The sequence below is a fragment of the Gobio gobio genome (assembly GCF_949357685.1).
Source record: "Gobio gobio genome assembly, chromosome: 10".
Taxonomy (NCBI): domain Eukaryota; kingdom Metazoa; phylum Chordata; class Actinopteri; order Cypriniformes; family Gobionidae; genus Gobio; species Gobio gobio.
Window position 1 is genome coordinate 55705216 of NC_137116.1, and position 15000 is coordinate 55720215.

The 15000-nt window shown below is 42.4% G+C and overlaps 1 protein-coding gene across 3 annotated transcripts in view; it reads right to left on the reverse strand.

Annotated features, from left to right (window-relative positions):
- Positions 1-15000, reverse strand: part of ppp2r2aa (protein phosphatase 2, regulatory subunit B, alpha a) — a gene marked incomplete at its 5' end in the record, with an annotated part of 49106 nt that overhangs the window by 886 nt on the left and 33220 nt on the right. The window contains one exon of one of the 3 annotated variants that reach the window (XR_013817362.1): positions 2849-3449. Coding sequence is in view for 2 of the 3 variants with exons in the window: in XM_079827839.1 (XP_079683965.1) it covers positions 3110-3449 (340 nt within the window). Of the gene's footprint in view, positions 1-1701; positions 3450-15000 lie in introns of those variants that run through there. The other 2 variants (XM_079827839.1, XM_079827838.1) reach the window with 2 other exon arrangements.

The window sequence follows — 15000 nt, forward strand, 5'->3', positions numbered from 1 at the left end:
TTAGTTGCAGAGTTAAGTTTGTGTAGTCGTGTGTAGTTGCAGAGTTAAGTTTGTGTAGTTGCAGAGTTAGTTGCAGAGTTAAGTTTGTGTAGTTGCAGAGTTAAGTTTGTGTAGTCGCAGAGTTAAGTTTGTGTAGTTGTGTGTAGTTGCAGAGTTAAGTCTAGCACTGTTAGCATAGCTTAGCATAGATCATTGAATCTGATTAGACCGTTAGCATCTCGCTCAGAAATGACCAAAGAGTTTCCATATTTCTCCTCTTTAAAACTCGACTCTTCTGTAGTTCATCGTGTGCTGAGACCGACGGGAAAGTGTAGTTGCAGAGTTAAGTTTGTGTAGTTGCAGAGTTAAGTTTGTGTAGTTGCAGAGTTAAGTTTGTGTAGTTGTAGAGTTAAGTTTGTGTAGTTGTGTGTAGTTGCAGAGTTAAGTTTGTGTAGTAAGTTTGTGTAGTTGCAGAGTTAAGTTTGTGTAGTTGCAGAGTTAAGTTTGTGTAGTTGCAGAGTTAAGTTTGTGTAGTCGTGTGTAGTTGCAGAGTTAAATTTGTGTAGTTGCAGAGTTAGTTGCAGAGTTAAGTTTGTGTAGTTGCAGAGTTAAGTTTGTGTAGTTGCAGAGTTAAGTTTGTGTAGTTGCAGAGTTAAGTTTGTGTAGTTGTAGAGTTAAGTTTGTGTAGTTGTGTGTAGTTGCAGAGTTAAGTTTGTGTAGTAAGTTTGTGTAGTTGCAGAGTTAAGTTTGTGTAGTTGCAGAGTTAAGTTTGTGTAGTTGCAGAGTTAAGTTTGTGTAGTCGTGTGTAGTTGCAGAGTTAAATTTGTGTAGTTGCAGAGTTAGTTGCAGAGTTAAGTTTGTGTAGTTGCAGAGTTAAGTTTGTGTAGTTGCAGAGTTAAGTTTGTGTAGTTGCAGAGTTAAGTTTGTGTAGTTGTAGAGTTAAGTTTGTGTAGTTGTGTGTAGTTGCAGAGTTAAGTTTGTGTAGTAAGTTTGTGTAGTTGCAGAGTTAAGTTTGTGTAGTTGCAGAGTTAAGTTTGTGTAGTTGCAGAGTTAAGTTTGTGTAGTCGTGTGTAGTTGCAGAGTTAAATTTGTGTAGTTGCAGAGTTAGTTGCAGAGTTAAGTTTGTGTAGTTGCAGAGTTAAGTTTGTGTAGTTGCAGAGTTAAGTTTGTGTAGTCGCAGAGTTAAGTTTGTGTAGTCGCAGAGTTAAGTTTGTGTAGTTAAGTTTGTGTAGTCGTGTAGTTAAGTTTGTGTAGTCGCAGAGTTAAGTTTGTGTAGTCGCAGAGTTAAGTTTGTGTAGTTGCAGAGTTAAGTTTGTGTAGTTGCAGAGTTAAGTTTGTGTAGTTGCAGAGTTAAGTTTGTGTAGTTGCAGAGTTAAGTTTGTGTAGTTGCAGAGTTAAGTTTGTGTAGTTGCAGAGTTAAGTTTGTGTAGTCGCAGAGTTAAGTTTGTGTAGTTAAGTTTGTGTAGTTGCAGAGTTAAGTTTGTGTAGTCGCAGAGTTAAGTTTGTGTAGTTAAGTTTGTGTAGTTGCAGAGTTAAGTTTGTGTAGTTGCAGAGTTAAGTTTGTGTAGTTGCAGAGTTAAGTTTGTGTAGTTGCAGAGTTAAGTTTGTGTAGTCGCAGAGTTAAGTTTGTGTAGTTAAGTTTGTGTAGTTGCAGAGTTAAGTTTGTGTAGTCGCAGAGTTAAGTTTGTGTAGTCGCAGAGTTAAGTTTGTGTAGTTAAGTTTGTGTAGTTGCAGAGTTAAGTTTGTGTAGTCGCAGAGTTAAGTTTGTGTAGTCGCAGAGTTAAGTTTGTGTAGTCGCAGAGTTAAGTTTGTGTAGTTGCAGAGTTAAGTTTGTGTAGTTGCAGAGTTAAGTTTGTGTAGTTGCAGAGTTAAGTTTGTGTAGTTGCAGAGTTAAGTTTGTGTAGTCGCAGAGTTAAGTTTGTGTAGTTGCAGAGTTAAGTTTGTGTAGTTGCAGAGTTAAGTTTGTGTAGTTGCAGAGTTAAGTTTGTGTAGTTGCAGAGTTAAGTTTGTGTAGTCGCAGAGTTAAGTTTGTGTAGTTAAGTTTGTGTAGTTGCAGAGTTAAGTTTGTGTAGTTGCAGAGTTAAGTTTGTGTAGTCGCAGAGTTAAGTTTGTGTAGTCGCAGAGTTAAGTTTGTGTAGTTAAGTTTGTGTAGTTGCAGAGTTAAGTTTGTGTAGTTGCAGAGTTAAGTTTGTGTAGTTGCAGAGTTAAGTTTGTGTAGTTGCAGAGTTAAGTTTGTGTAGTCGCAGAGTTAAGTTTGTGTAGTTAAGTTTGTGTAGTTGCAGAGTTAAGTTTGTGTAGTTGCAGAGTTAAGTTTGTGTAGTCGCAGAGTTAAGTTTGTGTAGTCGCAGAGTTAAGTTTGTGTAGTTGAGTTTGTGTAGTTGCAGAGTTAAGTTTGTGTAGTTGCAGAGTTAAGTTTGTGTAGTGGCAGAGTTAAGAAAGAACCAAAGGTCGGCTGATCTCCAGGAATGGCGTGTGTTACCACAGCACGGCTAAAGCCATCCCACAATCTTCAGAGCAGTGCATCATCGCCCATGGCAACATGTCTCCAAGTTACAAGACACTCTCTGTGTGAGCCGGTCGTCCCGCTGGTCATGTGACTGAGGTCAGCCTATCAGCTGCTGTGTAATCTCACTCATGGGGCGGCTCACAGCTCTTGATCATTACGCAGGAATGAGAATATAGTTCCTGCCATATCGGCCTAGAACATCACAACTTCTCATTTCCCGTCGGTCTCAGCACACGATGAACTACAGAAGAGTCGAGTTTTAAAGAGGAGAAATATGGAAACTCTTTGGTCATTTTTGAGCGAGATGCTAACGGTCTAATCAGATTCAATGATCTATGCTAAGCTATGCTAACAGTGCGTGGCGTGTTCGTTTAAAGCGGACTCTGTGGGTTGCTGGAGTTTGGTCGTGTCTTTGTGATGTGGAAAAGTAACCCAGCAGTGCATGGGGTTTCTGATTAAAGCTAAAACGGACAGATCAACAATGTGCAAAATAAAAAAAAAACCAAATACAGTAATAGAACTAAAAAAATCCCTTCCTCCGGCCTACAGTGTTTCATTAACGTAATAGAATAATCCAAAGGTGGTGTACTACAGTGGTTAATATTAAGACTATGAGAGGCTAGATTAGCATGTATCCCGCCGGACTCCTGGAGCGAGGAATGGGGACGAAGCCGATTGAAATTCCTTATTGAGTTTCTCCTGGAATATGTAAAGGTTATTGACTGTCGCCAAGGCAACGATGTTCTCCTGCGGGTGCCAGGAGGTGTAGAGGATCTTCCTGCTGAAGTCCAGGCAGTCGACGCCGATCTCGTTCCTCTTGCGCCGGCTGCCCGCGCACACGCGCCAGGTCTTCAGCGGGCATCCAGGAGACCCGCTCTCCCATGAGGCCTCCAGGGTGGCGTCCCGCTGCCCGTCCCGATCAAACATCCGGAAGAAGTTATTATAGGAGCCCGTCATCACCTCACTGGACATGGGGAGAAACACGGACGACATTTAGGAGAAAGAAACACGTGCTATTAAAGACAAAATATGATGATGATGATGAGCAGTGAAAGGAACAGTGGCTTCGCCTGCTATTGTTAAAGCTAAAAACACGGAGGACATTTAGGAGAAAGAAACGTGGCATGTTAAAGCTACACTGTGTGATATTTTCCCCCATCTAGTGGTGAACTGATATATGATCATCCAGTGGGGGTGTAACGGTACACGTATTCGCATTGAACCGTTTCGGTCCAGGGCTTTCGGTTCGGTGCGCGCGTGTACCGAACGGTTCTGAATGCAATCTTTAACAGTTAACAGTCGGCTTGTTTAAAACGCGGAACACACTTCAATCCGAGTCCCCATATGAACATATTGAGTATTCAGTCCATTTTATCACGAAATTCAAACGATAAATGCCGTTTTAACGCTCTATAATGTGACGTGACTGATAGACGCGTATCAGTTCAACTTCAAGCGGCAGCGCGCGGCGCGCTTGAGTGAACGCGATCATCTCTTCTAAAGAATAAACATAAATTAATATCTTAAAGGGGGGGTGAAATGCTGTTTCATGCATACTGATCTTTTGGCACTGTTAAAGACTTGGATTCCCATGCTAAACATGGACACCGTTTCATAAGCTAAGGTGGACGTTTGATGGGAGTATTTCTTTGCCAAAATTAGTACTTCCTGTTAGTCATAAGTTTCGGAAAGTTTTTTTCGATCATGGGTCCGCTTGACGTCAACAGGGCGGAATTTCCTTGTATGGGCCGTACGGACAATTCTACCGGAAGAGCGCGCGCGAGAAAGAGAGAGAGCGTGAAAGCAATAGGCTACGCCCATCAGAGCGCTGGCTCGTACAGATGGAATTTGCTTTTCCGGATCAACAACTGAGTTGCGCAAATATTTATGTCTGTTCCCTGCATTTCGGTGCCGATTGTTTTATAAACAAGGCCCAGTTCGACGCCGGATTTTCAGATCGCCTAATACTGAAGGATGGAGCGGTCCCAACGATAAAGGTCCCAACGTTGGAACCGCAGGTTTGACTGCTTCAAATGTCTGTTTTTGCCTATGCCCATCAAGTAGCCCAAACATGATCACGTATTGATCAATGAGCATGCGATGCATAGTGTGTGTACATTTGTTTAGCTGGCCACTATATGTGTATGTTTGTGTATTGTAAAAGCACTCCAAACAACAATACACAAAGAGTGGGGAAATATGTTGAACTAAATAAGCGCTTCTTCATTCAAATGCGCTACTATTCCATGTCTTTCTATGTAAACACTAGCCTGACGCGCAAAACCAGTCCGCTTACTACAAATCATGTCTACACAAACCACGCGTAAACACACACACACACACACACATTGTACCACTCGCGCTTGACATGGTGTTCTAAATAACACAAGCCGCTAAGCATATTATATAGTTAGTGTAACTTATACCACATAGTCGACGTCCTGCTCTAGTCGTTTTTGCTGCTGCTCCTGTTCAACTTCAGCCTCTGGGTCTGATTCCGGATCATAGATGTATGGCTGTATCTGATTAAAAGCCATTTTTTATGTTGAATAAAGTTTTTTCCCGCTTTTAGGGATGACGCAGCTCTCAGACGCACTCAACACAGTAACAGCGGCGCGCGCTCGACATTCTTTAGCTCCGCCCACACGATACGCCCCCAGCCGCACGGCTTTTTTCGGAAAGACTCGGAACAGCGCATTTTATAATTATAATAAAGACTTTTCGGAGAAATGCAGGATGCAATGCTACTCTATAGGTACTCAAGATTGACATGAGACTGACTGAAACTGAGTGTCCCCCCCCCCCCCCTTTAAGGTATGTTGAGGATACATTACAACTTACTGAAACGTGTCATATGTTGTGTAATCGCTCCATCTGTGTTTCAACCGCGGAAAGACAATAAAACAGCTTGTAAACAATGTCGTGTAGAATTCGTTTACCTCAGAAGTCATTCAGTGTCCACAGCTGTGAGTTCGCTAGAGAGATTAACTCTTTCACTGAATACATGCACTATATTAGCCTATATATTCATTTTATTAGCCTATATTCATTATATAGCCAACTACTTAGCCTGTTAGTGATGTCTTGTTTAATGTATGTTTAAATAAACCTGTCATGAAAATTACAGCCACTAAATGATTATATTTCAACAATGAATTGGAGAAAAAATAATAATAATTAGATTTAGAAGTTAATGCAAAAACTGCCTTATGTGAAGCGAGTGTTGATTATTATATCTAAAAATAAATAGCGACTGAATTTAGGCTAATAGTTTGGGCTCTGTTGTTAATCTTTAATAGCAATATGCAAGTAAGGGCTCCCTATATAGTTTACAGCATTATCTTTAAGAAACTTTTAGTTATAACTGAATTCATTTAAGGACAGACACCATTTTTTTCATTAAACCACTGTTGAATAAAAATGAATAAAAAGCAATTTTGTAAAACTGCTGTACCGAATCCGTACCGAACCGTGACTTCAAAACCGAGGTACGTACCGAACCGTCAGTTTTGTGTACCGTTACACCCCTACCATCCAGTGAATATTAGTTTCTGTTCTTCTCAATTCCGATTTCGTTTTAACTCCTACGGTGGCCGATTTAGTCCAAGATTAACATGGCTTCCAGTTCGACCTCGTCCACATTCGACACGGTGCCATCGAGTGTTAAAACGCCAAAGGCAAAGCTTAAATTTACGGGTATGTCCCTCTTTGGCTAATGTACTTTCAAGATGGAGGAGCAACATTAATACAATGGCATATTATAAACTTACCAGAATACTTTATTACTTGAAAGAAGTAAATATACATTAATGAGCACCAGGGCTTAAAAACGGAAAAAAATATCAATCGGTTCACTCCGGTTCACTGTGTGTGTGTGTGTGTAGAGAACAAGTTCTAACATCCTGTTCAGTTTTATGATTAGTATTTTTCTTTATAAAAAAAAAAGATTTATTGTAGCAACCTGTGCACTTTCTGAAGATTTTTTGCGCTGTGAATTTGCACGGTCAGTTCTGTTTTTGAATAAAGGATTGGAAATGAATGCTTTTTTATCCGATTAATCGAAAAATAATCGACAGATTAATCGATTATTAAAATAATCGTTAGTTGCAGCCCTACTGTTAGATAAATAGTGTGACATTATAAATACAACATATCGTTTCCAAACTTAAATTGGCTATTAATGTTGGATGTATAAACCTGGAGAAGAACCTTTTCAATTAAAAATGATTAAAAGTGCATCTATCCATCATATAACTGCTCCACACGGCTCAGAGGGGTTAGGCCTTCTGAAGCAAAGTGATGTATTTGTGTAAGAAACATATACATATTTAAAACCGTATAGACCAAAATAACTATCAGATTCCTCACAGAAACACAGAGGATAGAGCAAACCAGTCGTGAATTAGAGGCTAAAACGAGAATCTTTCAAGAGAAGATTTCAATATTAGAGAAGAGCGGCGAAGAGTTTGTTGCTCAGCACTGTCCGCGAGAGACGTCAAAGCTGAACAAATATTCGTATAAGCAACTTTCACAATAAATGTACGCAAGCAGCGTGTTAAGAAAACTGCTTTACGACCCCAGAGAGCGAGATAAAGGACTATAGTGAGAAAAACACACTTAAGATACAAAGCAAACACACACAATTCTGGAAAGTAAACTGCAAAAAAGCAGAGAAACATTTAGAAATGAAACCGTTGGTCGACTTTATCGTCTTTTTATTTTCTGAAATGTTCTGGGGACGCCTTAGAAGCTTCTGGAGTCGCTTTACTGGTAATCTGTGCTTTGGTCAGTATTAGAAACAAAACCAGTTTGAGCCGAATCAGACCCAGAACATTTTAGTGCAGATGATGGAGCAGAAGCTGTTCATTCCTCAAGAGTAAAGACTGCGGATCTATAGCCATCGCTACTGAAAGCCACTGTTACTTCTGCATTTTTACAACGATTATAGCCAAATATCTGTTGCCCCCCCCCCAAAACAACTGCATAAAGGACAGAAACAAAGAATACGTCATGAAATGATCATTTCAACATTGACAACTTGACAGATCAATAATAAACCATGTAAGAAAACATGAGATCAAGTATGTGAACAGAACATTTTATATTATTTTATTAGGGCTGTCAAAAGATTAATCGCAATTAATCGCATCCAAAATAAAAGTTTGTTTACATAATATGTGTGTGTACTCTGTTAATTATTATTTCTATATAAATACACACACAAGCACGTATATATTTAAGAAAAAAATATTTTTATATATAAAACATTTATATTTATATAGATTATATAAATGTATATACAGTATATACATGCAAATATTTCTTAAATATATACATGAATGTGTGTGTATTTATATATAAATAATAATTAACAGAGTACACACACATATATTAAGTAAACACAAACTTTTATTTTGGATGCGATTAATCTTTTGACAGCCCTAAATTTTACATTTGATTATTTTATTTATTTCTAAAGGACTCTTTAGTAGCCTATTTGGTGCACTTTAAAGCTACACTATGTAACTTTTCCGTCCACTAGAGGTCGCCTGTTCAAAACAAAGGCGTAGTTTGATGACGGCACGTTTGAGCGCAGAATCTCGGGACATGTGGTCTTCACCTCACAGCCGGTGGAAAAGAGTCAGGATAGGACTCGGGCAGAAATCATGTTCATGGATGCGATTATTAACATTACTGTAGTCTGAAGTAGAGCAGGACCGAGTGTTGTGGAGCTGAGCAAGGCCGCAGGAGCGATTGAAGAGCGGGACTGTTATTATGGCATAGTCGCTGGCGGGACTTTTATTATGACACGGTTGCCGGCGCTACTTCCTCTTTTCCAGTCACGAGTCTGAGGTAACGCAACTCTGTTTATCGTATTAGATATATCTGAGTGTGTTGAAAAGGAAGTTATGACGTTCGCTCGGCGGCTGCTATGACGCTTGTTCACACTGCAGTGAGAGTAAAGTGTTTCACTGAATAAAACCGGAGACCGAGGGTGACGCAGATATGACGCAATCGACAAGCGACTCCCTCACACGCCCCGGTTCCTTGGTTAAAATAGCAATTTTCTCACGATTTACAAATAGTTGAAAACATTTGGGATATTCTAAGTACTCAACTGAACAAAATATATAACACTGGCCTAGTGGTTTCTGGATATTTTACTGCAAAAATCCTACATAGTTCACCTTTAAAGGGATAGTTCACCCAAACTAAAGCATTCTGTCATCATTTACTCGCCCTCATGATGTTCAAACCTGTGTGAGTTTCTTTCTTCTGCTCAACACAAAAGAAGATATTTTGAAGAAAGTTTGTACCCAGGATGCTCTGGGGCATCATTGACTTCCACAATAGGAATGAATCTTCCTGTGTTCAACACAAAGAAATGATACATGTTTGGAACAACTTGAGGGAGAGTAAATGAAAGAATCTTCATTTTTGGGTGAACTGTCCCTTTAAGCCGTCATTCTGAACCACTAATCACTTTTTTGAATTTCAATTTTTTTTTACTTTTTTATGAATTTACTCAAATTACGACTATATTATCATGTAATTATTTGTCCTATTTTTATCTAAATATTTTTTAAATGTCATAAACTTTATATGACAGGATTATTTATTATGTATGATTAATATAGCCTAGCTAAATTATAAATTAATAATAACATTTATTAGGCTAAAATCTATTAGTTAACCTATCATGAAGCTTTGAAGCGTTATGAATCAGTGAGTCGAATCACGCTTCAAACAGCTGAATCGACTCACTGATTCATAACGCTTCAAACTGCTGAATCGACTCACTGATTCATAATGCTTCAAACTGCTGAATCGACTCACTGATTCATAACGCTTCAAACTGCTGAATCGACTCACTGATTCATAATGCTTCAAACTGCTGAATCGACTCACTGATTCATAACGCTTCAAACTGCTGAATCGACTCACTGATTCATAATGCTTCAAACTGCTGAATCGACTCACTGATTCATAACGCTTCAAAGCTTCATGAGGCCGTGTTTTGAAATCGTCATCACTATATTACTATTATACTATAAGTCGTTATTTAGGGTTTTTTTTGTGCACAAAAACTATTCTCGCCGATTCATAAAGTTATTGTAGAACCACTGTAGTGAGATGGACTTTGTAGCGACATCTTTAGTGTCTTTTAAGGGTCTTGAGAGTGTAAAGTTGAGCCAATGGAGGCCTTTCAGAGCATCAGATTTACACTAAAATATCTTCATTTGTGTCTGAAGATGAACGGAGGTCTGACGGGTGTCCAACCACATGAGGCTCAGTCATTAATGACAGAATTTTCATTTTTTGGTGAACTAACCCTTTAATTAAAAGGCATAAACAGCGGGACAAATATTGACCTGTTTTAATGGAGCGTTAGACAATCTAAAGTGGCTCTTATGCCTAATTCTTTTCAGAAGAGTGAGAACATTCTTTGTACATAACATTTTTTCAACACGACTTGTTTTAAAAATAGCATGAATAAAGAATAAATAAACTGGATAACCATTGCTCTTTTAATGCACCGTCAACTGCTAATTTCAAAGCAAACACTGCGCAACACTGCATCCCATAATCAAATTCAGTCGGCTAATAAAGCTTGATCATTTAATGCAATATAACACCATTTAATACGAAGCATCAACCATCTATATAGAAAACATTGAGCTGTCCTGTATTGGCAATCTGAAAGACTTTAGGACAAATGTTTGATAGATGCTATAGCCTACTTGGACAGGCTTAAACGGAATCCACAAACTAGCCTAAATCAGACTATTTGAGCTTAAAGTCCGAACTGCTAATTTAAACGTACGAAAAGAATGTCCTCCAATACCTGCGCTTTCATTGATGACCTCAGCGGGGAAAGAAATGTACTTGAGGCGTGTAAATGCGCTCACACTGACAGTAGATTCACAGATGACATTTCACTCACGCTTGATCCGTCACATCACATGCTGAAGCTACTCTATTCATGATTGGTCACTGCCAAATTAAAATATTAAAGAGAACGATAAAATAACGTTATTAACCGGTTAATGGCCATTTCAAATTAATGGTTCTGTTCAGAACGATTCAAAATGATTTTGATTTCGTTTCCGTTTTTGTTCCTCTTAAAATTTCATTCGTTTCCGGTTTTCGTTTTTTGAACCGGTTCAGAGCCCTGATGAGCACATATATTTTTGAAAGAACTAAGTGTTTTTAGCTAAGAACAAACTAAAAAAGTTACACAGTGTAGCTTTAAAGACAAAACGTTAGGTTACTTACGTAACCCCGGTTCTCTTTCAAACATAGCTCTGTATCTCACATATGGGAACGCCCCCAGGCGTGATAGACTATGGAAGCACCAATTACACCACGTCTGTCCGAAGGATGGACCAATCACAGCTCATACAAGGAGCCCACCCTCTCCCTATATATATTGCTGTGATCCCCGAAAACGGCCTTCTAAACATGCTCTTCCCCCGTGTAATGCGAGTAGGGAAGCTTGGTGAGATACCTCGCTCTGTTCTCAGAGAAAGTAACCTAACGTTCTCTTTCAAACATAGCTCGGTATCTCACATATGGGAATGATATAGCCAACTCCCGAAACGCATGCTTTCCGAAGCCGCCGAACAGACCCGGCAAGAACGAAAGATAACCTTTCAATTCTTCAATGAGCCACATTAAGAACTGCATGAGCCATTGAAGGCGCAGTGACATCCAGACGGTAAAATCTGATAAATGTATGAGGGGAAGCCCAACTTGCCGCTGCACAAATATCTCCTACCGAAATCCCCTTGAACAAAGCCCAAGAAGTAGCCATACCTCTTGTAGAATGAGCCTTTAAGCCCGCTGGGGAATTATAGCCCATAGACGTATAGGCCAATTCAATCGCCTCCACCATCCAGTGGGAAAGGCGCTGTGAGGAGATCGGTTTACCCTTACATTGAGTGGCCCATGAAACGAATAACTGATCATTCTTCCTGAACGATCGTGTCCTGTCAACATAATAGCGTAATGCTCGTACAGGACACAAGGTGTGCAATTTCCGCTCGTTCTCCGAAGAAAAAGGAGGGGGGTAAAAGGCACGTAACTCCAAAGCAGAGCAGTTATAAGCTGAATCGCTGACTTTGGGAACGAAGGCCGGGTTAGGCAGCAGCGTAACCTTGCTGTCATCCGGACTAAAATTCAAACATGTTCGATGAACTGACAAGGCATGCAATTCACCCACTCGTTTAGCTGAGACTAAAGCAAGTAGTAAAATTGTTTTTAGAGATAGGAGCTTAATATCCACACTCTCCAGAGGTTCAAATGGAGCCAGAGTTAAAGCATTCGGAACCATGGACAAATCCCATGACGGGACCAGGCGTTTAGATACTGGTCTCAGACGCTTCACTCCCTTCATAAAACGGCATATTAGAGGGTGCCGTCCCACTGAAGCTCCATCGAAGCCTACATGACAAGCTGAAATAGCTGCCAGGTAAACTTTAATTGTAGAAAACGCTCTCCCATTGTTCATTACATTTTGTAAAAAGCAAAGCACATCACTCACCGCGCACTGAAAAGGAATAACTCCTTTGCGCGTACACCATTCCTCGAACACACGCCATTTAAGGTCGTACAGTGAGCGCGTTGATGGAGCTCTCGCGCTCTGGATAGTGTTTATAACCTCCTGCGGAAGCCCGAGTGCGTTTAAATTTAACCATTCACGGGCCAGACCCAAAGATTGACTCGTTCTGGGTAAGGGTGAAATATTTGCCCCCCCGCCTGTGACAGCAGGTCCCGGCGCAGCGGGAGCGGCCAAGGCTCGCCCTGGAGGAGCTGGACAATCTCTGCCAGCCACAGCCTCCCCGACCAACGGGGCGCTATCAAAAGGAGAGATAATCCGTTTTCTCTTACTCTTTCTAGGGTGGGAGAAATCAGACTCAGCAGTGGGAAGGCGTATAGCAACACGTTCGGTGTGCCAGCGCATCCACACCCAAAGGCACATTTTCGTCCCTGAGAGAGAAATACAGCGGACACTGTGTTTGCCTGCGAGGCGAAGAGATCTACGGCGGCCTTGCCGTACATCTCCCAGATCTGATCCATCACCTGCGGGTGAAGCACCCATTCTCCGTACAACGGGTTTCCCCTTGAAAGCAGATCCGCCCCCACATTCAGGACTCCTGGTACGTGCGTGGCGCGCAGCGAGCTTAAGTGCGCCGCGCCCCAGACAATCAATTTGCGCGCTAGATTGTGCAATTGCAACGAACGCGTTCCCCCTTGGCGATTGATATAGGCCACCACCGTCGTGTTGTCTGTCCTGACCAGAACATGAAACCCTTCCAAGAATGGGAGAAAATGTTTCAGGGCCAGAAAGACTGCCATCAACTCCAACATATTTATGTGAAGCTTGCGAAGCTGGGGCGTCCAGCGGCCGTTTACTGACCTGCCCTGGAAAACAGCTCCCCAGCCCAACAGGGATGCATCCGTTGTCACTACTTTTCTCAGCAACACGCTCCCCAAGGAAACCCCTGTCTGGAATAAACAGGGATCTCTCCACTGATGAAGAGCCATCGCGCAATCCAAGTGTATTCCCACTCGGCGCGCAAGGTGCCGATGAGGACACAAACGCTTCGCTGCCACCCATCGCTGGAAGTCTCTCATTTTTAACAAGCCTAGCGGGACAACGGATAGCGACGAAGCCATCATGCCCAAAAGGCGGAGACAGGTCCTGAACGATACCAGGTTTCCCTTGCGAAACTGGGCAAGGCACTGATAAAACGTCATGATCCTCCTTTCCGAGAGCATGGCGCGGTAAGCCACAGAGTCTATTCGTAAGCCCAAGTATTCTATCTCCTGGGATGGAATCAGCTGGCTTTTGGCCTCGTTGATTCTGAATCCCAGATTCGATAAATGAGATGTGAGCATCTCTGTGTCCCGCTCCCGCGAGTGAGCGCATATCAGATAATCGTCCAGATAAGCCGATATTCTGAGCCCCTTGTGTCTCAACGGTGATAACGCTGTCTCTATGCACCTGCTGAACACTCGTGGGGCAAGACTTAAACCCAAATGGAAGGGTAACAAATTCGTACGCTTCGCTCCGAAAGGAAAACCTGAGATATTTCCTGTGCGCAGGATAGATGTGAACCAATCGTCCCTGCGGATAGCGCGCATGAGAGTTGTGACAGTGAGCATCCTGAATTTGTACTTCCTCAAGTGTTTGTTTAGAACACGTAGGTCCATTATCGGGCGCAAACCCCCGTCTTTCTTTGGAATTAGAAAATAACGGGAGTAAAAGCCTTTTTGAGTTTCCCCCTCTGGAACCCGTCTTATAGCTCTTTTCTCTAAGAGGGAGGATATTTCCTCTTCCAACACACGCGCTGAATCCCCATTTGCTACAGATGCTATGACCCCGTTGAACGGGGGTGGTTTTACAGCAAACTGAAGCCTGTAACCTTTGGTTACCGTCGTGAGGACCCACGGGTGCGCAGAACACTGTCTCCAAGCCTCTTGGCAAAGAGCCAACGGGTTCAGCTGAACCGAATCCATAGATGGGGTTAAGGCGCCATCTAGTGGACCGAGAGAAAAACGGCCAGGCTCTGTGAAGCTCAGAGACCGCTTTATCTCTGGGTTCATTGCTGTTATTTTGTTTTTGTTTTTCTGCGCCCTCGGCAGTGAGCCTGGATGCGACAGAGAATTTTTTATTATTTTTAAACCCAGGGCCTGAAGTGCTTTGTAACAATGCACTTGAGAACTTGTGCTTGTACCCAACAGACCACCTACTGGTGGTTGAGTGTTTTGCACTCGACGGAACCTTGTGTGTCGAGGGGAGGCTGAACTGGCCTGACCACAACTTGGAACCATTTTCTCGTCCAAACTCCACATCCTCCGCTTCTTCGCGGGTGGGGGAACAGATATGGCGGACTGGGGAGGGGACATCACAGAGAACCCTAGGTGCTGTCCGTCCCTCCCATGCAGAAATTGCGTCCTAGGTATCCCTCCTCTTTTTGTAGGACGGGATAGCAGACTTTGACTTTGCGGCTGTCGCCGCGAATGACTGCTTTGCCCACGGTTTAGCGTTTGAAGCAGCGGGGGGACGAGCCGCCTGCTCCGTGCTCTGGGGTTTCGCGGGCCTGGATGCATTCAAAAACCTCCTGTTCTGCGCCGGAGGAACAGGACGCGGGGGAACAGGAGGACGCGGTGCTCTCTTGCGTGGCAGGCATATGTCGAACGCCTCACCCTCCTTCTTCTGAAGGTCGCACCGCTGTCTCATCGCTGCAACGGCCGTGCCAAAGGGCCCACTAGCATCCATTGGAGCATCGAGAAAATCTAACTTCTCTTTGTCTCCGATGCTCGAGAGATTTAGCCATAGCGATCTCTCGCCTGCGACGGCAAGAGCCATAGTACGGCCGCAGCTTTGCACCGCGCCACGTGAGGTGCGCAAATTGAGATCCGTTATGTTGCAGATCTCCTCCCAGACAGCCGGGTTTGGATTTCCGGCGTCCAGCTGAGTGCCCAGCTCCTCCAACAACTCGGCTTGA